The sequence below is a fragment of the Phalacrocorax aristotelis genome, chromosome 15, assembly GCF_949628215.1.
Source record: "Phalacrocorax aristotelis chromosome 15, bGulAri2.1, whole genome shotgun sequence".
Taxonomy (NCBI): domain Eukaryota; kingdom Metazoa; phylum Chordata; class Aves; order Suliformes; family Phalacrocoracidae; genus Phalacrocorax; species Phalacrocorax aristotelis.
Window position 1 is genome coordinate 6,354,971 of NC_134290.1, and position 24,037 is coordinate 6,379,007.

The 24,037-nt window shown below is 43.4% G+C and overlaps 2 protein-coding genes across 3 annotated transcripts in view; both read left to right on the forward strand.

Annotated features, from left to right (window-relative positions):
- Nucleotides 1–7,352, forward strand: part of SUSD2 (sushi domain containing 2) — a 29,328-nt gene extending 21,976 nt beyond the window's left edge. The window contains exons 14-15 of the mRNA XM_075110465.1: nt 2,601–2,691; nt 5,289–7,352. Of these exons, the coding sequence (XP_074966566.1) occupies nt 2,601–2,691; nt 5,289–5,343 (146 nt within the window). The 3' untranslated portion in view covers nt 5,344–7,352. The remainder of the gene's footprint in view (nt 1–2,600; nt 2,692–5,288) is intronic.
- A 3,137-nt stretch (nt 7,353–10,489) lies between these two features.
- KREMEN1 (kringle containing transmembrane protein 1) overlaps nt 10,490–24,037 on the forward strand; it is a 37,458-nt gene continuing 23,910 nt past the window's right edge. For both annotated transcript variants that reach the window (XM_075110320.1, XM_075110321.1), the window contains exons 1-2: nt 10,490–10,689; nt 22,570–22,732. In XM_075110320.1, the coding sequence (XP_074966421.1) occupies nt 10,611–10,689; nt 22,570–22,732 (242 nt within the window). In that variant the 5' untranslated portion in view covers nt 10,490–10,610. The remainder of the gene's footprint in view (nt 10,690–22,569; nt 22,733–24,037) is intronic.

Genomic DNA, 24,037 nt, shown 5'->3' on the forward strand with positions numbered 1-24,037 from the left:
GCCAGTTTTACTTGTGTTGATTCTGAATTCAACATAAGTACAGAAAAGGTCTTCATGTTGTCAAAATCGTTGTTACTGAGATCAGTTTTCTTCACTGTTTTCCTCTTCACATAGCAGCATGCTGCTGTTTCACCAACATTCATTTTATCAAGCCCTGTGGCAGAGGGCCTTCCTGATGCCAGGAAAATGCTGACATAATTAATGGACAGCACTTCCAAATTTCTGGGCGCCTGAATGGGTGACCACTGACCTAGCCACTGTGATTAGTGGTCACATTTTTACTTCCAGCACGAACTATTAAAACACACTTTTCCAAATTATTTCTTTCATGCTGATCAAGAACACAGGGCCCAGCCCTCTATTATTCTCAGCATCCAGAGGTACTTCTTTACAGTGCTGTGCCCATTACACTTGCTGCACTTTTGTGGCACATCACATTCAAGTTCTGTATTGCACATCACCGAGGTTTTTTTAGTGGCTATACGCTTCTGTTTTTCAAAAGCTGGAACAGCTAAAGGCATGAGGACTGCGAAAACTAGATAGGATGAGAGATGGAAACAAGAAAACTGAATACCAGTCATTTTGCAAAATCAGTTTCTGTATTTGAAATTTCAAATACAAATTATGCTGTTGGGCCTGCATATTGTTGCTTTTGAGTTTTGCTTCCTTGAATTAGAGTTTCCATGGAAATCCTCTGCTAATAATTATTTTGCTATGCTTCTAATTACAATCCCACTGCAAGTCTTGCCAGTACCACAGCAACCTCGCTTCACAGAATATCACATAGAGGAAGAAAAAGAAACCATCCAGAAAAAGCAAAAAGGATAATCTAGTGAAATCAGAAGTACAATACAGCTAAATATTATAAAATCTTAGCAATATATATACATACAGTCTGATTGTGATGGACAATAATTTGGTGGTGTTAAGTGCAATTTGGTTTTGTCTGTCTTTTGGGTTTTTCTTTTTTTTTTCCCCCTTCTCCTCTTCCCACTTTTAGGTTTCATTTTCCAGGCTCAGACTCTGTGTAAATACAGTTCTTTTTGGAAAGTTGTCAGAAATCTCATTATTCTTCTGCACTTTTTTTAAGATGAGGATGCCAAAAAAATTAGGTCTTCTTATTACGGAATTGTTGTCTGCCTGTCGTTTCCAGGAGACTGGCTGCAAAACGTATTAAAGTCAAGAAATATAACCTGAGTTTATAAATTAAATACAAAGATTTCACAATAGAGGCAAATCACTAGTGGACCAAACTACCGAGGCCAGTAGTGGGTTCTCGTCACTTGGCAGAGACAGGGTACCTGCCTGTGAGGTGTGTGTAAGCCAAACAGAAGTTTTTGAGCCTTGTATAGAAGTTACTGGAAGAAGGACCAATGCCTGTGAAACAGATTATGTATCTCACTTGTTTCCTTAAACTTCAGAGTAAACCAAATTAGAAACCAAATTATCTATTCTAGGATCACAGAAGTATCTGTTAAATCACCCTGCCATCACTGTGGGCCGGGCTGTGGGCAGTTCTTCCTGCAGGCGTGACAAAGCGATGGAAGGAAGGGCTGGCCAAAACGCAGCCCAGATGCATTAAAGCTCAGACGCGCCATTGCTCACCTATCTCTACATAGACTATGTGCTCCCTTATACAAGCATACAGTGCTATCACTAAGTGCAGAATAAGGGCAGAGCATTGAATCTACTTTGACCTTAGGACACCACAGTGTCTCAGAGCCAAGTGACTACAATTCTCTTTGACCCTCTGACACTGAACCTGGGACAAGGGTTGCTCACACTGGGACTTGCAGTTGTTCAGTGGTGGTACTCCAGCAGGTATTTTCCTTAAAGGATACACAATCCAGGAAGCATTGTTTCTCCCAGACAGTTCACTCCAGATGCTGCATCTTCTAAACTTTTACCAATCTGTTACGTCATGAAAAATGTACCTACATGATACTGTTAGCTTCGGTTGCTTACCACAGCCATACAGCATCCTGCTAGCACTGTCCTACGTTGGTAGGAAAAGGACAGAACTGGTAACCTGCAACTTGTTAGTAGAATAAGAAAACAAGAGAAGATTTGTTATTCAAAATTTGTTTCATAACTGGTTTCTTTCTATCTTTTGTGTGTCCTTATTATGCAGAAACAGAATTAAATTGACACTTTTAGTGTGTTAATACTGTCTGATGCAATTCACCGTACCTGCATCAGAACAGCCATCTTTGCTTCACATAGAGTGTTAAGCAGCAGGAGCAGTTTCAAAATTTTAATGCCAAAATAGGGGCAATTTTTAAAGCAATCAAACTGTATGGAAAAAGGATTGAAAAAATTGTCTGCTGTTGGGCTTGGCAGTTCTACATAAATATTGTACATTTGTGATGTTGGCTACATACTAACCAGTGGCCATCCTTTCTTTGTGTTAGAACAGCTTTTGCAGTCACCTGCCCTAACTGTCAAACATAGGAATTGTGTGAGTTCCTTCTCTTTACTAGTTTGTTCCATAAATACAAAGAACAGTAAAATAAACACTGTATATACAAGTTTTAAAATTGCCACATGTGACTACATTCAAACAGATATGAAGAAATGCATTAATGTCTTCCTGTTTTCAGATATCAAAGAAGTAATTCTTCTTGGCTCTATATTTGGAATAGTCAGTCTTGCAGTCCTGGCACGTCTGATATTCTTATGTAGAAAAGAGAGGTAAGACTCAATTGAACTGAAAACACAAGTGAACCTTCTAAAGAAATAGCAAGTGTTATGATCTTTTAAATCATTTTTCTCAATCACAAAGAAATCAAACATGATATTTTCCTGCTACTATCTTTTTATGAAAAACATCAAGTCTGAATAGTCCTTATGTCCTGCTGGAAGACTAGAAAGCAAAGTTGGAATTGTATTATCAGGACATACAAATATGTGATTGATTGAGAAGGAACAGAACTTTTTGGTCAAAATAATTTATTTGTTGAGTGATAAGGCTACTTGATTAACAGTGTTCTGTTTCAGAACAGGTGTGCTCATGATACCAATAGGTAAATTTGATGCATCATCTAAGGAATGCATTGCATGATACTGTAACTTTCCACATATCTTTGAGTATATTCCCACCTTTAGGCATGCATGAATTTGCCTAAAGAATGCTTATATGTCTCCCGTGCCAAAGAGGTGAATAGAATTTTAAGGATATATCACTTTGCTGCCCATTCTTGGAACCTTTCTACCACACAAAAATAACCTCACTATAAAAACTATTACATTTTTAAGAGAGATCTCTACAAAATGTTATGTGGCTAGTAAATTCTCCTTTGAGGTTTTTGTCCTTTGTTTTCAAAGGCTGTTATGATTTCATATATTCTGTATATAATTGGTCCTGTTAGCCAGTGCTAACAAGCCACTTTAAAAAATATTTTTGGCTCTGTGCCTTTCTAACAGGTTCATCATTGCAGAGACTCTTGAAACAGAACCCAGTTTGATAGCCATGTCCAGCACTGAAAATATAGCCATTGATTCTGAGCTCAATCATCAATTAGTTGTGTCTATCAGAGGGCCAAAGACACTGCTAAATTTTGCCCCTTCCCTTTAAATCACATAAGCATTGTTTTCTATACTTCACAGAGAGCACCTATACCCAAAACACTTTTTCTTCCTCTGCTGTACAAAAAGAAGAAATGGATACTCAACACAGGGTAGATAACTGCAGCAATTTACTGCTTTTTGCATACATAAAAATGCACAGACAAAGGACATCACCTATATTTGCCAAATTTTACCCACACCAGATTCCCACATATAAAACCAACCGGTTTAAAACACTGCTATTGCAGCTGCATAGACTTCTCCCATTTGGGAGCAGCTTACAGAACCGCTATTCTAAACTCAACATTGTGCATCAAAAATTAATTAAAAAAAAAAAAAAGAATGACGCCATCAACCCTTCTAAACTCTCGTATATTTTGCAAATCTCTAGGGAATTTTCATATGCTACCAAAAGCATATCATTTATGAAAAAAACTTTGAGAGAGTTTAATAAAGTCCATAGCACTCAGCAGGGCCATGTATTTGGATAGCAATAGAGGATGCAGTCCTTTGTATAACAGTAACAAATTTTTGAACAGATGAATTTTAACTAGGGAAGGCGTATTAGACAATTATTGCATCATGAAAGTCTGTCATCTACTGGATCTCAGGGTAAATATAACTCTATGATAAGTCATATATTTTATATGAGAAAGGAACGAAGTAGTCCTACATACTGTAGGTCTTTGAAAACTTGGGCCTCTGCACCCAGCTGTGACAACCATCCAGAGAAGGAGCTGCTCTCGGTGTTCACAGCTAGGACCATAATTACATAGTAAGATAGAGTGAAGTATCTTCAAATGCCACAAGGCCAATAGAAATATACAAAAATCCTAATCATTGAATGCTATGTGCTTTTTGGATTTCTTTTCTCTTTGACAAACAAACAGAAAAACAAGTAGGGGCTATACTTTCAAGATTTCCCCAGCCACCTTTCTATCCTAAAAGCAAAACATAAGTTTCTCAGACAATCGCATGATTCTATGAGCAGAGATTGGGGGGTGGGGGGGATGATGGTCACAACACACTATGACTACAGGGGTGGAATCACAGTATTTAGAATAAAAATTGCAGGCAATCAAATTGGTTTATGCTTTTCCCTCTCAGTTAGGTGTAAGGGTTGCTAGGTAGTTGCAAAAGTATCTATTAACATTTTGGTGATATGTTTCTCCTAGGTTAAAAAAAAAAAGTCAATGTAAAGTCCAGAATTTACCACTGAATCCCAGATTCCCTGCTCACTCAGAATTTTTCCCTCTGCATTTTTTGTACTCAAAACCCAACCTTCTTTCCTGACCCTTCATTATCAGTGTTTTCAAACCAGTGACATTTGCCCAGTTTCTCCTTTTGCTCCTATAATTTAGACCATTGTACTAGAAAACAGAAATTGATTGTTGCACAGACATAACGGCAAACCTTCAGTATTCTTTAATTTCATCAAATGTTGCTTAAATAGGAGGAGTGCTTCAGTCACTACTTTTGGTAATTGAATTCTTTTGAATCCTCAGTAGTGTATGACAAGGGAGGGATGTTGTTCCTTGGGGGAGGCGTGCACCGGAATTACACAGAACTGGTACCTTTGAAAATGGTGCAACATTACTAGTCCACCTAACCCAATACTCTTCTACCCTTGATCAAAGCTATGACATTGTGGTAACTACTTTAACAGTCATCTCTAGTGTTTATGTTTTTTTAAAACTCTTTCTTTTTATTTTCTTCCAAAGACACAAAGCCAAGCAGAAACTTCTTTCAGAGGTTCCAGTTGTATCTGAACAATGAAATTCCAAAGGAGTCTTTAATGAAATACAGAAGAAGCAGAGCAGAGGATTAAATCGTCCACAGCAACAAAGACAGACTTTCCAAACACAAACAATGGTTTCATATAGTATGCGATCATTTGATTTCTGCTTTCAATCTAATGAGTGTTGAATTGTATGGGAAATGCTAACCAACTTCCTGGGATTATATCACAGCAGGCTCAGCCTACTGTCTATCACAAGCAAAGGATAATGCTTCTGAAAGCATCACTCTCAAGGTTATGGGCATTAGCTTTGTCTAACAGTCACATCTCTGCCAGCAGAACCAGAGTTCTGACAAAATCAAGAGAGTTCATTATTTCTCTGCATTTCTCTCCTTTTACTTGAAAGCTAGCAAAGAGAACACAATGCGAGCCTACTACGCTAGCCGTCAGCAGAGAAACGTTTGCGTTTTCTGGGGCCATGTAAGGCTGATTTAGATAGATGTGAAAGTAGATGCACAGTCAGGTGGACTAGTGGCAAGTAGGGTTGGATTTGCAGATTGTTGGGGTTTTTTTAGTAGGGAAGGATATTGAAGATACTATTGCAGTCTTACATTTTGGCAAGTCTCTAAACACAGACTCAAAGTGGCATCTTTGTTTCAGTTCTGAGCTCATTTTAAAAGGGTACAGCTAGGGGACAGGGAGGGAAAGTAGTCAGAAAATGAAACCTTTCCTTCCAGGTTAACGTATAATTATTTTTTTTAAAATCTATCTTTATTCAACTGTCCAGTTAGAGTCCATCTTCAAAACAAAACATCTTGTTACCTGCACTGAAAATGTTTTGCAAAACTTGCAATGTTTTCCTTGAAAAACTGCAACACGCGTAATTTTTCAATATCTAGCTGTATTACAGTGTGTTTCATTGGCTTCCTTTTACCAAAAAAACCCCACCAAAATCACCATTAGCTTTTGCCTGCATCCCAAAGGGTTTGTGAAGTCAGTTCTGCATTGTGCAACTCTTTTCGATAGTGAAAAAATTGCTAATTTTTGCAGGTAGTTTGGTCTGGTTTTCTAAGGTCTTTAATTCATAAACTACTAGAAAATCATGGTTGTTTCAAAAATCAAGGACAAACTATGTACCAAATGTATAGGAAACCTAAATACTGAAACAGTACAGATTTTACATTATAATGGGAACAAGACAAATTGAAACAAATGCCTCAGACCATGTATTACGAAGTATGAAATTATTCATTATTTATTAGCTGCCATAGCTGTTGCCATTGTTGTTGTTTGTTAAGAGAGACCACAAACCACAAGCAGAAAATTACAAAATGAGAACAAGTGATCTTGAATAGAGTAAGCTGAAATACAAACAATTCTGTACAACAGAGAGAAAAAATCTTGTTAAAAAAAGAACTTTGAAGGAAGACTGGGAATGATCATCGGCAATGAACTGGCTGTCTATTGCCAGCATGCTACAGTTTAAAAAAAAAGCGTAACTTGCGTATAAACAGATATCAGCTGTGAGCGCAACTGGTTAGTGGAGAAAGAGGGCGGCAGAACAAACATAGGTGATTTTGCCAAGGAGTGCTGGAAGACTGAACGGGCCTTTTGGAGATATATCAGGTTGATTTTGTGAACTTCATTATCAATACAATGTTAAAATTTGTAAGCCTTCTCTGTTCCCATGTCCTTAAGGAACAGAATCCAGATAAAATAGAATTGAAATTGGGTGAACAGGTAACACAGTGGGGTCCCAGTCCTTGGAGAGGAGAATTTTGTGGGTCATTAAATCACAGAGTAGTAATGTCACATGTGCTATTAGACAGCATGTACCACAAGGAAGTGCTGCATGCACGCACAATGATTTGTAAAGGAATGCTAGCAGCACTTGATGTCAGTAGTTGTATTGGGTTGCGTGGCAAGGTTTTGGTCGTGGCGGGACTACAGGGGTGGCTTCTGTGAGAAGCTGCTAGAAGATTCCCCTATGTCTGATAAGGCCCGTGCCAGCCGGCTCTGAGACAGACCTGCCGCTGGCCAAGGCCAAGCCCCTCAGTGAATGTGGTAGTGCCTCTCGGGTAACGTGTTTAAGAAGGGGGGGAAAAAACCTGTGCAATTGCAGCCAGAGGAAGGAGTGAGAAGATGTGAAAGAAACAACCCTGCAGACACCAAGGTCCATGGAGAAGGAGGGGGAGGGGGTGCTCCAGGTGCTGGAGCACAGATTCCCCTGCAGCCCGTGGGGAAGACCACGGTGAGGCAGGCTGTCCCCTGCAGCCCATGGAGGTTAACGGTGGAGCAGAGATCCATGTGCAGCCCGTGGAAGGCCCCACGCTGGAGCAGGTGGATGCCCAAAGGAGGCTGTGACCCTGTGGGAAGCCCACACTGGAGCAGGGTCCTGGCAGGACCTGTCGACCCATGGAGAGAGGAGCCCACGGTGGAGCAGGTTTGCTGGCAGGACTTGTGACCCCACAGGGGACCCACGTGGAGCAGTCTGTTCCTGAAGGACTGCAGCCCAGGGAAGGGACCCACGCTGGAGCAGTTTGTGGAGGACTGTCTCTGCAGGAGGGACCCCACGCTGGAGCAGGGGAAGAGTGTGAGGAGTCCTCCCCCTGAGGAGGACAGAGGCAACGTGTGATGAACTGACCACAACACCCATTCCTCATCTCCCTGTGCCACTTGGCATGAGGAGGTGGAGAAAACCAAGAGTGAAGTTGAGCCCAGGAAGAAGAGAGGGGTAAGGACAAAGTGGTTTTAAGATTTGGTTTTACTTCTCATTATCCTACTCTGATTTGATTGTTAATAAACTACGCTAATTTCCCCAAGTCAAGTCTGGTTTGCCTGTAATGGTAATTGGTGAATGATCTCTCCCTGTCCTTATCTCAACCCATGTATTTTCATTGCATTTTCTCTCTCTTGTCCAGCTGAGGAGGGGGAGTGATCGAGCAGCTGGGTGGGCACCTGGTGTCCAGTCAGGGTCAACCCACCACAGTGGCTCCAACTGGGAAGGGAATATGTGGAATGAATTAGAACCCTGGTCCTCCTGAAAAATTTGTGCTTTGATCTGAGAACACAGTCAATTTCTATGAATCAGAATTATTTGTCTTAGCCCATCATAAAGAAAGCAGTGATAAAAACAAACACCCACCACCAGTTGTTCCTTCTGGTCAGTCTTGGTAACTCTGCCATCACAGCTACCTCCAATTCCCTAGTTTATACACACACGTGCGCGCGCGCACACGTACACACACACATTCAGTGGCAACAAAATTATGTCTGCTCACAGTGCTCTTGTGCAACCAAAGTTCAGGATCAGTGAGCCAAATAACTGACCATACTTCTCTATTGTATGGGTTAGGAGGAACTAAATGTTTCCTTGTTTACTATTTAAAAAAAAAAAAGCATAACACCAAGCTAACAGAACACTGCTGCTGTTCTTCAATATTTCATCAGCTTAAAAATTCTACACTCACTAGGAATTCAGCTCAAAGAAATAAGAATGTGGCACATTATTATGCTGTGATATTAAAATATACATGTAAAGCTATGCTAACAGGTAATCCTTTTTCTGCAAATCCTAGCACATTTTTCCTTACCGATTTATATGATGGCAGGTTTCTGCACGCGAAGAGTGAGACATCGCGTAGTGCCTATTGATACAATAGTTAAAGCCTTCAAAATTTATTTTGTTGCTTCTTCTTTCAGAGCAGCAAGAGTGCTCTCGCCCTTTTCGATGTTTGAAGGTGCCAACACATTACATAGCAATGGTGTAAAGGTGCTCAAGGACGGGAACGTTTGCCCTCTTTCCGTTCCTCACAAAGCAAGTGTGCCTGGCTGTATGTCGGTTTTGCTGGGGTTTTTTTGTTTTGTTTTTTGTTCCCCCCCCCCCCCCGGTTGGTTGTTTCTTAGCAGAGAAGCACTGCCATTGCTACAACGTCTCACGGGTCAGCTAAGAGGCTTGCGCAGAAGTTTAGGCAATAGCTTTTTAATGTACCACCTTGACATTTTTATTGCCCTTTGCTGTCTGCACGTAGATGGTAAAAAAGTGGGGAGAAAAAAGCTACCGTTCTGCACGTGCATTCACCATTCTCGGAGAGCAACACCGCTCCTTTGCTTTCGGCTCCGCGGTCCCTCAGCCGCTCCGTGTTCCTGTGCTCGCCTCGTCGCATGGTGCATCACGGTGGGGGCGCGCCTCCCCCTGCGCCGCGCGTGTCCAAATGGGTGGGTGCGCGCGCGCGCGTCCTTGTGTTCCCGCGTGTCCCTGTCCGCCCGCGAGTGTGTCGGGTCTCTGGGTGTGCGTGGGCTCCCACGCGCCTGTCTCTGTCTGCCCGCGCCCCCGCCGCCGCGCCCCCGTCAGCTCCGCCCCCCGTGGCGGCCGTGCCCGCCGCTGTTTCTGCCGCCGCCCGCCGTGCCCGGGCCGCCCCGCCGCGGCCCCACCGCCCGGCCGCTCCTGTGGGGCGGGGGGTGCCCTCTTACTGTGTTCTGAACGACGCCCGCAGCCGCGGCGCTGCCACCCCGCCGCCTCGGGCGCGCCCCCGCGGCCGCACCGCGCCCGCGCAGAGCGGCCGTGCGCGGGCTGGAGCCGCACGGGACTAGTGCGGAGTTTGTAGCGTTCTTTTCTTGTTCCCCCCACCCCGTCCGTGTGTCCCGTCCCCCCGTCCCCGTGCCCCCCCTCCCTTCAAGGCATGAGAGCCGTGCTGCACCTGCGCGCTCCCATCTGCTGGCAGAATCCCCCCCCCGGGACCCCCGCCGGGCCGGCGGCCGCCTGCAGGCAGAGCCCGCGGCGAGGCCCCACGGCTGAGGGGCTCCTGCCCGGCCCCTTCCCCGGCCGCAGCGGGGGAGTGGGTGCGTGCGAGCCGAGGGGAGAGCCGGGTGGGAAGGGGCGGGGGGTAGACACAGGGCGCTGCCGGGGCGGAGGAGTTGGGGGCGGCGGCGGGGGCCGTCGGGGCGCTGCCCCGCGGGAGGCCCTGCCCGCGAGGGGGGCTCCGGCGCGCCCCCGTGCTGGCCCCGGAGCGAGCACGGGCAGCCCAAACCCGGCGGTGTCAAACGTAAAAGCGGCGGCTGTGCGGTCCCGCGCTGCAGCAGGTTGGGATGTCGGTCTCTATCCTTTCCTGTCACATGGCTGGTAATAGGATCCCTCATCTGCCACTCGGCACCTCGCCGGGGCGCAGTTACAGGACACATGCTGTAGGGCCTCCGCTTCCCGCACTTCGCGCTCTTCCCGGCCCGCCGCGACCGCCTCTGCCCGCGGAGCGCGGGGCTGCCGCCGGGGCGCGGCGCGGCGCGGCGCGGCGCGGGGCCGCTGCCCATGGAGCCCCCCGCCCTCGCCGCCCTCCTGGCCTTCTCGGGGCTGGCGCTGAGCTGCTGCCGCGAACCCCTTCTCTCCGGTGAGTGAGGCGTCGCGGGGAGGGGGGCGCGTTGCGGGCTGCTCCCCCGTCCCCCCGGCGGGGCTGCGCGGCCCGGAGCGGGGCAGGCGCTCCCCCAGCCCCGCAGGCTCGCCGTGGGGCGCGGGCTCCCGCGGGAGGGCTCCGCCGCTCCGCAGCACCTCTTCGAGGTCGCGACGACGGCCCTTCCTGCTCGCCGGGTCGGTGCCCGGCTCGAGGCTGCTCGTGCAAACGTGCGGGGGGTGCCTCCGTGCGCCGTTCGCAGCCTGTGGGTACTTGAGGCTCTCCCAGTGCTCGCTGAGGTGGGAGCTCGGAAAACTGTACGAAAGCATGAGGTAAGAGAAAGAAGAGCAGCACATTTATCTATAAAAGTGGTTTGGTAGCTAGATTTGTGGAACAGAGGCATCTGCAGGGAGAGAGGAGTGTGGGGCGGAGGTGCACTTACTCACTGGGGAGTGAAATAGCCGGTGGCAGCAGGGCAGACTTGGGGGTGCAGAGCCAGAGCTTGGAGCGCGGCCGCCTCGCTTGCCTGCAGCGTCCTGCCCCAGCTCCCCGTCGAGCACGGACTCCTCTGACCAGTCAGGTACTCATTCGGCCATGGCATCTGGGAAGCCTGAAGCTTTGCTACCTGTTAGTGTAAAATTTTCGCTTAAAATTTCTCTGCAGCCTTTTGTCCTCATCTCAGTTATTGATGCTTTTGAGTACTGCGGTTCTCCTGTGATAAACGTGGGCCCTGCTTCACAAGTTCTGAAGTGGCTGTTGCAGATAATCACAGTGTGGCAGCCATCAGATGCATGGCCCTCCTGGATACGCTTTGCATATTCTGATCATTGTTATTCTTTATAACATAGAATTTGCTCTACTTCCTTCTGCCATGAACAGATATTTCCTCATCAAAGTTTTGTAGGTGCACTTAGTTACATTTGGAAAACACTTACCTAGATTTTCTTGGGGGAAAAAAAGCCTTTTACCAGAAAGAGAACTCAGAAGGTAAACTTTACAACTTCTCAGAAGTTTCCTGAAGTGAGTAAAACGCAAGAGTATTTTCAGACAAGTGTGTAGGGAGCTGCCTAGACAGGGGCACATCTACACCACGTCTAACAGTCTGTTCCCAGTACCATTAGGACATGTTTGGTGCACCCAGTAGGTACTCCTTCCTTTGCTTATGCTGAAGAATGTCTTGTAGGATTTCTGAGAACTGTGGACAAAACACTCCATATGTGACCATGTCGCTCACAGCAGGCTGCATGACAGCAAGTAGAGAATATATCCCAGTGTGAATGTGTGCTTCACAGGCTATTGAGGGCATTCTATCTGTTTACACACTTGCACTTCCATCCTCTAGCCAACTTCTAAATGGGTGCACTGGCTGCCACTGAAGGGGACAGAGATGCCTGAGCACAAGCAGCTGGGGCGGGGGAAGGGGAGAAGAATATATAATGCCTCTCAGTGAAGGGGTAGCAAAGGAGAGTGGATCTAGAAAGCACTGCCACCTGTGTGTCTTCTGCTAAAGAACCTGGAACCAGTGCGAATTTACACTTCAACAAGGACCTGTAATTTGTATGACATGTACAAAATCTGCAGAGTTGCTAATCTGTGCGAACCATACCTCAGGTTCATCTTCTTGACCCTTAATCCCGCAGGACTGAAACAGGATCGATAAGCTGGGTCAGATTGCACCTGAAGCTAGCAGAATTCTGAAATCACAAACGTTAATATTTCTTTTGTAAGGCAGTTTGTCATATAGTATGTTTTTAATGCGTATTCCTCTTATCAAATGCGTGTCTTAATAAGTTTATTGTAGAATGCAGTCAAAATACAGACTGCGTCACGCTATCATTTGCTAAGATAGGAGATAAACTTTAACTTCTGGAATTGCCTTGTGAAAAATGACTCAAATTGTCAGAAATTAGAGTGAGTTAACAATCGTTTTTGCACATAGTATTGTGCTACTTTTCACAGAATGTTTCTGCTTCGCTGTGTGATGTCTAACAGCTTCTATTAATCCAAACACTGACATTTGCAGCATTCAAACTTCAGTCATACCACATTTCTCAAGTGAATCAGAAATAAGAGATGGGTGAATAGATTGGCTAATATTAAAGGACTGTCTAAATCTGGTGAGTTTTGTATTACAAGGCCGAAGAGATGGAAATGCCTTTGGCAAATGTTAGTTTCAGTGAAGAAACATTATTTTGTATATTCGGTGCAAGTTCTCACTTCCAGTTTCTGTATTCATAGTGCTCATTTAACTTCCCCATCAGAAATGTATATGATTATCAGCCTCTTTCTCCTTTCTCTGTTTTCCTTCCATTTAGCAATACTGGGTCATCATGTTGGTTTTCCTTCCAGCTGAGTCTTTCCTTTGAGCTGGTATTTCAGCTTTCTCTCACAAACCTTGCATCTCCTGTCATCTTTTTCTGCCGATGTCTTGATGATTCAGAGAAGCAGTTCTACTTGATGTGCCTTAAGCAATCATCGTGGAAATACTCAAAAAAGCATTTCTAACCAGACAGACAGAAAATGAAATAGTCAGTCAGACACTTCAGCATATCGTGCTTGTACATGCATAGAGCATAACTCAAAATCCAGAGTTATGTGAATGGATTTAGGCAGGATGGAGCCAAAGAAGTGGGAGGGAGGCAGGGATTACACGCTGCCAGCTGCAGAATTTGCATTCTTTGTCATATCACACCATAATGGTTGTGCAATTGGCCACTCCCTCCATCCACACAGTGGCTATGGCCCATCCTGATGAAATTTCCAAAGGGATTCAGTCTGCCATGCTTGATAATAGAACAGCAGTTGTAAAACGTCACAAAGAAAGAAAACAAATGGGTGTATGAAGGAACACAAATTCTTACAGGGCCACATCTTCCTTCATCCCTTCCTTCCCTTCCTTCCCTTCCTTCCCTTCCTTCCTTGTGATGAAGAATCACAAGCAAGAGCATTTTCATCTTGTGGCTGAGGACCAGGCAGCAGCTGCAAAGCTGCGGCTAATACAGCATGTTTGTATTCTATGAACAGAAGGAAAAGGGGTACAGAATACATGCTTTTAAGCATTAGAAATAATGGTAACTGCCTCTTATGCTCATATCCTAATTTGCCTGCTTCCAACATATTCCAGAAAGGGTCTGGCTGGTCAGATCGCATTTACCTTTTTTTTTTTTTTAAACAAAAAAGGAAAAGTGATGAAAAAGCTATTAGATTGAAGGTTAGTAATAAAAGTTTCACAAGAATAGCAAGTCACATATATAACAGCTCACACGCTGCCAGGCAGCACAAGTATGGAACTCCACATGTCTGTACATTCCCAGGAATGTACATTCTTACAGGACAGGCAGACGCTTAAGTCAAAGTTTGATCAAATGTCAGGTGAGTGAGTATTCACTGTGACTACTCTCTGGTTTGGACCAGTGCTAAATAAGACTCGTTATGACCAGCAAAAATGATTGCATTTGAGGTCTTTAAAAAATTATATGCGTATGTCTGTGTGTGTGTTTTCATGGGTGTGTAGGATAGGAGAGAGATGATTTTTAAATGACATGCAGAGTGCCCCTACACTGCAAAGGAGAGATGATTGGCTAACCAAGTGCCCTCATAGCATCACATCAGAATTTAACTGGCTGATCAGCCAACTGGGGAGTTATTTTCTAGCAATTTTGAAAATTCTGAAAATTGCAATTTGAAACAAAGATCATTCTTTCCTGAGGTATTTTATTTAGTTTGTATCAACTGTTGTGTTGTGGGGTTTTTTACTGTTACAGTACAGGCACCCAGTCCTGATAGTTTCGATAAGGGCTTTTGGCATATTAGTATTAGTTGGAATAGTGAGGTATCGAAATGCAGAAGGACTACGCTGACTGTTCACTTGGGTGGGTCTAAAGCAGCCTTACCCACCCCAAAAGCATTTATTTTGCATCATAACATAAAATGGGACGGGATTATTTTTCCTGACCAATCACGTGACAGTATGCAAATGAACTTCTGGTTCAATCGATAAAACGGCATCTTCAAAGAAAACCATTGCACTGCTAAAAATATTTTTAATAATGACCACAGAAGCCATATTTGTCTCTTTGATCTCCTGAAGCTTCTTCTGGTTTTAATCAGTGTTCCCACATGAAGAACTGTGGCAACCTATGATAATAGAATCCCTATTCACATCCATAGGGAAACAAAAATGTTCTCATCTGAAGAAGGTAATTTGGTGTTCTGCCCCTTCCACCCGTGGGCCCCTGCCTCTCTTACTGCTGGGGTATCTTGGCATCAGTTAAGTGGTTTCTGTCCTTTCCTCTGTGTATTACTCTCTCATTGAAGTGTTTCTGCTGTCTAATTATACCCTTTCAATCAAATTAGAGACTGCAGCATCTGGTTAGTGCCTGTAACTGTTGCCATCTGCACCTAGATACAGTGCTTTCATTTAAGGAGGAGTGCTTAAATTGCAATCTCTAACAAGAACAAGGAGAACAGTTTAGGTAGAATGGAAATGACTTTAAATGCTCTTAGAACGGTGTGCAAGCACATGCATCGAGCAACTGACACCTACTCATTGTCAGACCTGGCACCTTTGGTTCCATAGCTTTATATTGTGCTTAGTCATTTTTCTGACCCTTCTGAAAGGCTGTAAGAAAAAACAAGCGTGAACTGAGCAGGCAGTTACAGCATGTAAACTCAAGGAACCTTTATTTCTTGCTCCAGCCTTACAGAACATTTAATGTTCTGGATATCACACCACTGTAACAAAACCCAAGATATAAATAGCAGCCACTTTCATGTACCTTTCATTAATCTGCAGATTTTTAAAAGAAAACTTTGCTTCTTGTTTGGCAGTAGCTGGTAGGATAATTTCTGGCCTGGATAGGCTAGTTTCTGGTTGATAATTGTTGTCAACCTTTAATCTCTCCGGCCACTAGTCAGCACTCCAAGTAGCTTCCAGAACTTAAAGCAAACAAATAAAGCAAGTCACTTTATTTTTTTTTCAGTGAAATAATAACAAGTTTGTCATTCTGAATTTTCAGTCTCAAAAACTACGTACATGCCCCAAACTTAGAAGAGTGCTCTAAGAAGCCATTTAAACCATCCTGAAACCTCCATCTCTTCAGTCTGCAATTTGTAATGTCACTAAATATATGTCTCTGAGAAAATACGGACTCTGAAGAATGGTCAGAAGATTTATAAGATTTCCCACTTGTCAGGAAGAGTGTTTGAAAAGTAGCTGTTTTCTTTGCTTTTCATCTCATTTGTACAGAAAAGACTGCAGATGAAATTCAAACGTCTGTATTATTTCTGTCTGTGGTAATGTGGCACGAAGTGGGAGTTTCTCAGGTAACTGGGCCTCTTGCCATTAAGAACTTCAGAGATTAAAACCAATATTTGGAAGTCCGTCTTAGAAAATCATCGGAAGCCAATGCATACTCTGAAACGTCATTGTTTTATCATCAGTGCTTTGTTCAGTGGAAAAGTCAGTCTGTTACATTCTGCACTACCTTAATTTTTCAAATGATCCTAAAGTGGCGCCCATGTGGAGCGCAGGCAGCCATACAGTCCCAAAGTAACAAAGGCATAAATGATCATTGGAAAGTCCCTACATCGAAGAAGAAACCGAGACAGATGGAAAAAATTTCTACTACAGCTGCTGTTTGATCTTCCAAATGTTGATCTGGCTCCAATAAAACTAATTGTGAACCTGTATCACACACTGAGCATTCACTCACTGTGGACAACCATCCCCAGGCTTATTTTTTGCTTTTTCTTTCTAGCAGTTGCCACTCAATAAGTAGTTATGTAGTATTCATTTTAAAAAAAGGAATTATTTTTCTGTCAGTTACGGCACCTGATGTGTTGAAAACAAAACAGCCCTGACAACACACAGCTGCCCATGTTTTTGTACTAAGGCTCATAAGCGTTATCCTGAACAGGACCTGTTGGAACCTTCCAGCTTTTCATGACTAGAACTACTGCAGTGGTTCTCTCTCTGATTATTCTGTTTGCAGACATCCCCTCAAAACAGTAGAAGCAGCAGGGTCATTAGGCAGTTAATAGAGTGAAATCATCACAGACGTTGATTTTCATCATTGTTTTGACACAAGCCTCTACTTCAGACTGTATCTGAAACCCAGCTGACTAAGATCTTAGAAATACGAGGAGGTCGGAGACTTCAAGATTTGAATGGTCACAGCTTTCTCCATGTACTGTCTAAAACCCTAGTGATTTAATATAGTTTTATGGTTGACAGGATAGTTTAAACTGAGCCTTGGGTGCATGAATAGAAACCATGTGACATCTATCAAGCACAGTGGCACGCTGATGCCTTCTAGGAAGCTGTCAGCTTTAGCCTCCACAGGGTGCCTGCTCTTCCCCTGCTGTCTTTGCCACCCAGAGGGGACTTGGATACAGGGCAAGTTCTGTCATAGTATACCATACTCTTACAAAACTATAAGAAATAAGGCTTGCTGAAATTCATAGAACTGGTATTAATTTTCTTGAGTCACTGTTCTGATGTCAGATTCCAAGCGAAGGGCTTCGTAGCCTAAAGTAACATGGAAGTAACAACCGACATAAGGCAGTTGGATCCAGTGGGTGCCAGCACAGTAAAGGAGAGGTGGTGGTTGTGGTTGTTTTATTTTTTTCCCCGTCCCTTCTACATGATCATAATCTACCAAAGAGAAATCAGGTAATTTGAGTAAACCCAAGAGTTTTACCAATTATGTGAAGTCTATTCTTTTCTGACTGTTTTGTTTAGATGATGTCTTACGAATCTGGCTGACATTTTTTAAGCTCATCTTTTCAGAGAATTATTGCACCAGTGGTGCAAGACAAAAAGGACAGAGGTTCTAATCTCCTCTTCTTCAGAATCTCTTAGGACTTCTGTATTTAAAGTGCAGCCTAAGGATTTGGAACAGGGAGGACAGTGGTCTGTCTGCAGATGAAATATTCGCTTTGCACCTTCAACACATTGGGAATATTAGTTTCATAGTGAGCTCACTAAGGTAGAGTCTTGGCTGTCCTGCAGCAAAATATGGCAAAATCACTATGTGTGATAAAAAGAAGAATTCAGCTGTTAGGACTGACGACCTGATTTTTAAATGCTAATATTTACTTGAAAAGATTGCACTCCAATGCTATGGCAAAATTAAATTCCCTGTTACACACAAAAAAGTATGTATTTCATTTGATAACAGCTGCTAAATTCCATAACTTAAAGTTTTCATTTCAATTTTTCTGGGATAATCAATGATTTTACCTGGTATCTCACTGCCTCTGCCTTCCACATCTAGGTACTAACACAGCCAGGGGAGCTTCACTACAACTCTGCTGGCACATTTTTCCCAAATCTCTTGGTAGTGCAAAAGAATCCAGGAGGCACAGTTACAGCTACCTATTGTACATGGGTGAACAAAAAACTACAGCTAAGAATAATGAAGAGAACTCTGACTCTTCCTTTTGTGTGATGTTCTTGAAGCACTAATGCAATGAATTTTGAAGAAAATATATCCAGAAAAATAAAGCTGACATGAAAATGAAAGGCAGTTGCTACTGCAAGTTAAAGTATGGGCCAGTCTTAGCAGATCCTACAATGGGCTGATGTTAGCTTCAGTTTAGTCTGTGTGCCAGATTACATTCAGGTATTGTAGCATTCCTTGCATTTCTGAGTAGATGTGAGTACATATTGCTTCTCATTTAGAAGTGAGAAACAAAAAAACCCACTAAGCTGAAGTAGACATCTTTTCTGGATGTGTTTATCACTTCTCAAACTACTTCTTTATACTGTACATTATTTTGTTTATCCAGTTTGATTATGTTTTCCTCTCTTTTCTGCCAAATTCATCAGCTTATGTTTTTTAGCTATGACATAGAATAACTTTTACGGTAACTGCAAAGCAAGAGAGGTATTGAAGAAAGTTGCAACACTGTGGTGACTTTAAAGTGGGGTTTTTTCATCTGTTTGTGCAAATATCTGTGGTGGCCTGAAAACTGGAAACTCAGATTTGCATTTTCAAGTAAACGTATGTAGCTCACCTGCGTGGCTAAGGCAGGCAGGTAAATTACAGTAAGGAGGAGTATTGACTTGAAGCTCGTTTTTATTGAATTAGATAGCTTTCTGTCCATGGATGATAGCAGTATACATTAACGGCTGTGCAGACACCTCTTCTGCGTGCCTTCAGCAACAAAATTCCATTTAATAGAAATCCTAACCTGCCTAGACATGAAAATGCGCAGTGAAGGCACAAAAACATCAGCTTTCATCTGCTGTGTAATAAAAACTGTGAAATAATCATTATAATTACACCATTCATATATTTGTGGGCTCAGACTAAACTCATTTCAAAGGCATGGTTTTAATAATACATTTTCCCTTCTCCCACAGTATTTCTAAATACAAAAAAGGTGTATTGTTAATATCAGGATTAAGTGGGGGTGGGTTGGTTTTTTTTTTCCTCCTCCAACTGCAGCCACACAAGTCTTTCTAGCCTTGTTTTGTAAGTACATCTCATGAGGGACACCTGAGATCAGCATACTCCACTTCAGAGCACTCTCCCATTCCCTCAGGGCAGTAGAACATCTCTGCAGCTGTTACATGGTTTCTACAGAGACTAGGATCAGATAAAACAGAAGGCTGCGCAGCCTGCAGTCAGCAGGAAGCATTTGTGACCTTCCCCAGTAATGCTACTCAGTACAAAGACATGTTTACAGCAGTGTAACGCAGCAGTTTTAATTCTGTCACAGACTGTTGTATTTTAATACCTTTTTTCAATAAATGCATGGATGATAAATGTTACCAAGTATTAATTATAAACAGGATTGACTTATTTATGGTACAGTAATTATAATGATTATTTCTGGAAGATGATCACAGAATCACAGAATGGTTGAGGTTGGAAGTGACCTCTGGAGGTCATTTTGTTTAACCCCTTTGCTCAAGCATGGCCACCTAAAGCAGGTTGCCCAGGACCGTGTCCAGATGGCTTTTGAGTATCTCCAAGGATGGAGATTCCACAACCGTTCTGGGCAAACTGTTCCCGTGCTCTGTCACCGTCACAGTGCATAATTTAATAAAAAATGTTTTACATTTTTAGTAAAGGTAAGATTGTTCATGCATATGAATATTGATTTGATCAGAAGATGTCATTAATGGCCTGGCTGAAGAGAGAGAGCTTTGTCTGGAACTCAGAAAAAAAAGGAGAGCTTATGACCTTTGGAAGAAGGGGCAGGCAGCTCAGGAGGACAAGGATGTTGTGAGGCTATGCAGGGAGAAAATCAGAAGGGCCAAACCCCAGCTAGAACTTTATCTGGCTACTGCCATAAAAGACAATTAAAAAATGTTTCTATAAATATATTAGCATCAAAAGGAGGGCTAAGGAGGATCTCCATCCTTTATTGGATGGGGGGAAATACTGACAAAGGGTGAGGAAAAGGCTGAAGTACTTAGTGCCTTCTTTGCCTCAGTCTTTAATAGTAAGACCAGTTGTTCTCAGGCTACCCAGCCCTCTGAGCTGGAAGACAGGGACAGGGAGCAACATGAAGCCCCCATAATCCAAGGGAAAATGGTGAGTGACCTGCTGCGTCACTCAGACACACACAAGTCTATGGGGCTGAGTGGAATCCACCCAAGGGTACTCTGAGGGAGCTGGTGGAAGTGCTCACCAAGCCACTTTCAATCATTTATCAGCACTCGTGGCTAACTGGGAAGGTCCCAGTTGACTGGAGATTAGCAAATGTGATGCCCATCTACAGGAAGGGCTGGAAGGACGATCTGGGGAATTACAGGCCTGTCAGTCTGACCTCAGTGCCAGGGAACATTATGGAACAGATCATCTTGAGTGCCATCACATGGCACATACAGGACAACCAGGTGATCAGGCCCAGTCACCTTGGGTTTAGGAAAGGCAGGTCCTGCATAACTAACTTGATATCCTTCTACAACAAGGTGACCTGCGTAGCAGATGAGGGAAAGGCTGTAGATGTTGTCTACCTGGACTTTAGTATAGCCTTTGACACCATTTCCCACAGCATCCTCCTAGAGAAGCTGGCTGCTCATGGCTTATACAAGTGTACTCTTCACTGGGTAAACAACTGCCTGGATGGCCGAGCCCAAAGAGCTGTGGTGAACGGAGCTAAATCCAGCTGGCAGCTGGTCACAAGTGGTGCTCCCCAGGGCTCAGTTTTGGGAACAGTTCTGTTTAATATCTTTATCAATGATCTGGATGAAGGGATTGAGCGTGCCCTTAGTAGGTTTCCAGACAAGCACCAAGTTGGGTGGGAGTGTCGATCTGCAGAGGGACCTGGACAGGCTGGATCAATGGGCCAAGGCCAATTGTATGAGGTTTAACAAGGCCAAGTGTTGGGTCCTGCGCTCGGGTCACAACAGCCCCACGTAACACTACAGGCTTGGGGAGGAGTGGCCGGGAAGCTGCCTGGCAGAGAAGGCCCTGGGGGTGCTGGCTGACAGCCGGCTGAGCATGAGCCATCAGTGTGCCCAGGGGGCCAAGGCAGCCAACAGCATCCTGGCTTGTATCAGGGATAGTGTGGCCAGCAGGAGCAGGGAGGTGATAGTGCCCCTGTGCTCGGCACCGGTGAGGCCGCACCTCAAGTACTGTGTTGAGTTTTGGGCCCCTCAGGACAAGAAGGATATTGAGATGCTGGAGCGTGTCCAGAGAAGGGCAACAAAGATGGTGAAGGGTCTGGAGAACAAGTCTGATGAGGAACAGCTGAGGGAGCTGGGGATATTTAGTCTGGAGGAGGCTGAGGGGAGACGTTATAGTTCTCAACAACTACCTGAAAGGAGGTTGTAGTGAGGTGGGTGTTGGTCTCTTCTCCCAAGTAAGAAGCAATAAGACAAGAGGAGATGGCCTCAAGTTGTGTCAGGGGTTGTTTAGATTGGATATTAGGAAAAAATTCTTCAGCAAAAGGGTTGTCAGGGTTTGGAACAGCCTGCCCAGAGAGGTGGTTGAGTCACCATCCCTCTAGGTATTTAAACGACATTTGGATGTGGTGCTTAGGGACATGGTTTAGTGGTGGACTTGGCAGTTTTAGGTTAATGCTTGGACTTGATGATCTTAATGGTCTTTTCCAAACTTAAACAATTCTATGTTTCTAAGGAGACACAGCAAAGCCAGGCAGCATGAGATTTGTAGTTCAGCTGAGATGGGGATAGTGTATTTAATGACTGGAGAATTCTCTGCTTTGATTTCTAACTTGCTGAGTATTAGGAAGCTAGGAAACAAATATAAATGGGAGAAAATATGAGCAAGGAAGAATACTGACCGCTAAGTTTTAATTTGAAAGCATAAATGCTTTAGTAGCAAATCACAGTATCATGATTTTACTATACCGAAGGAGGTCCCTTTCTAAGGCAATTCAGGTCAGAGAACAAAATACCTAAGAATTTTTCTAAATCAGGATGTAAATGTTTGCAGGATCCATGCCTACAAAATCTTTCACTTTCTGTAGATATTCACAACTTTAGTTAAACTGGCATGAGATTTTGGGTAGTATGCTAGTAAGTGGCAGACTGATAAAAATCTAATTTCATTTTTGGAAAATTATCAAGTTACAGGTTCATCCTAATGAGTAAAACATGGGGAAATCAGTAAAAGTTGTAGTATGCTTATTCAGAAAATGCATGTTAATGATATTAACCACTCTTCAGACCTAACTTCTTATACACTGTTCAGTAAATTAATGAAACCATAATCTCTTCAATAGATGTTTGAGAGAAAACTTAAATCCCAGACAGCATCTTTAGTTGCCTAAACAATGCAGGAAACATGTTAGTGAAAGGAAACATGGTCTCTTGGGGATGGGATGGAGGGCGAGGGAATAACCGAACACTAAACCTACATACGTTCTTTCTCTTTTTCCGTTTCCATTTCTTCCCAGAATGTTATACAGCAAACGGGGCTGACTATCGTGGCACTCAGAACCAGACCTCCCAATATGCAGGGAAACCTTGTCTTTTTTGGAATGAGACCTTTGAGCATCCTTATAATACTTTGAAATATCCCAATGGGGAGGGAGGGCTTGGAGAGCATAACTACTGCAGGTAAGAAATAACTCGTTGGTACTACAATTGCCTATATACCCAGTGTTACTTTAAACAGTTGCCACAAAATTAGGAAGCTTCGTGTCATACAGTGAAGAATGTCAGAACCATGCATATCGAACCTGTTTTGATTTATATGTTATCAGTACCCTGGATCTACAAGCACGACTAGCAGAATAACTTTTTCAACCCAGTTCTCACCCGAAGTCCATATCATATATCCAGTCTATAATTTGGCATGATGGAGGAAGACCAGAGATTACTTAAATGAAAAGGTGGACATAATAAGAAAATTGATCCAAGTCAGAAGTACAGAAGCACTAGTGAATATCTGTAGGAGTCTCTGGTACATTATGGTTTTTATCTTCACTCACAAGCCTGGTTCTGTTATACACTATGCTTCGGAGTTTGTGCTAATTAAAGTTATGTAGTCACTAAAAATTCTCAGTAAGCATAAGCTGTTCCGTGACTTAGAGTTGTTATTTGAACTCAGAAGCTCAGCTGTCAGTGGTAACCAGCTCAAACATTGGCAGATCCACTTTGATTTCCGTGCCTTCTAGAGAAGTCCTCCATAACTACGGATAGAACTCAGAATGAAACTTAAGTAAGAACTTCAGAATTTAGGAGCCAAACAAGAACCTAAGTTCAGAGATGTTTAGGCTCTGCAGGTTTTTTTCAGCCTGCAACATTTAAATTCCTGAAGTTGTGCATCAGGAAGTTACATACACTTCTGCCTTTGCAGGACTGACCAGGTAAGTTTTTATGGCCATCTAAACCTTCTATGGAAGTAGGTGTGGAATAACCTGATAGATATATTCCTTAAACAGTGATAATCATCAGCTCATCTAGGGTGCATATGAAGTTGAGCGGTGTCTCTTACTCACTGGGTAATGCGGACAGAGATGTTTAAACCAAGAGATTAAGAATTGAGTTACCTGGGGCATAGCAAGAAAAGCTGTAATGCTAAAGCTCTAAGTGCACTTCATGAGAAGGTTCAAACCACACCTCAGTTCTCCTGAAAGGGGCCTTTACTTAGCAGGTTATAGGGTTTCTAGGGTAGAACCTACGCACATGCCACCTTCATGTTGAAATCATTTCACTGTAAGCAATATAAATCAGGATATATGAGGCAAAATTAATATGCAGAAATTCAGCACAATGGTTATGTCATGAAGATAGGGTCCTGGTTCTTGATCCAAGAGCTTTTCCTACTTAATCAGAAATAGGCACTCAAGAAAATATAGCAGAGACAGAGCCAGCCAGTTATTGGCGAGTAAGTAAGAAAGCACAGAAAAGAGGTCTTGT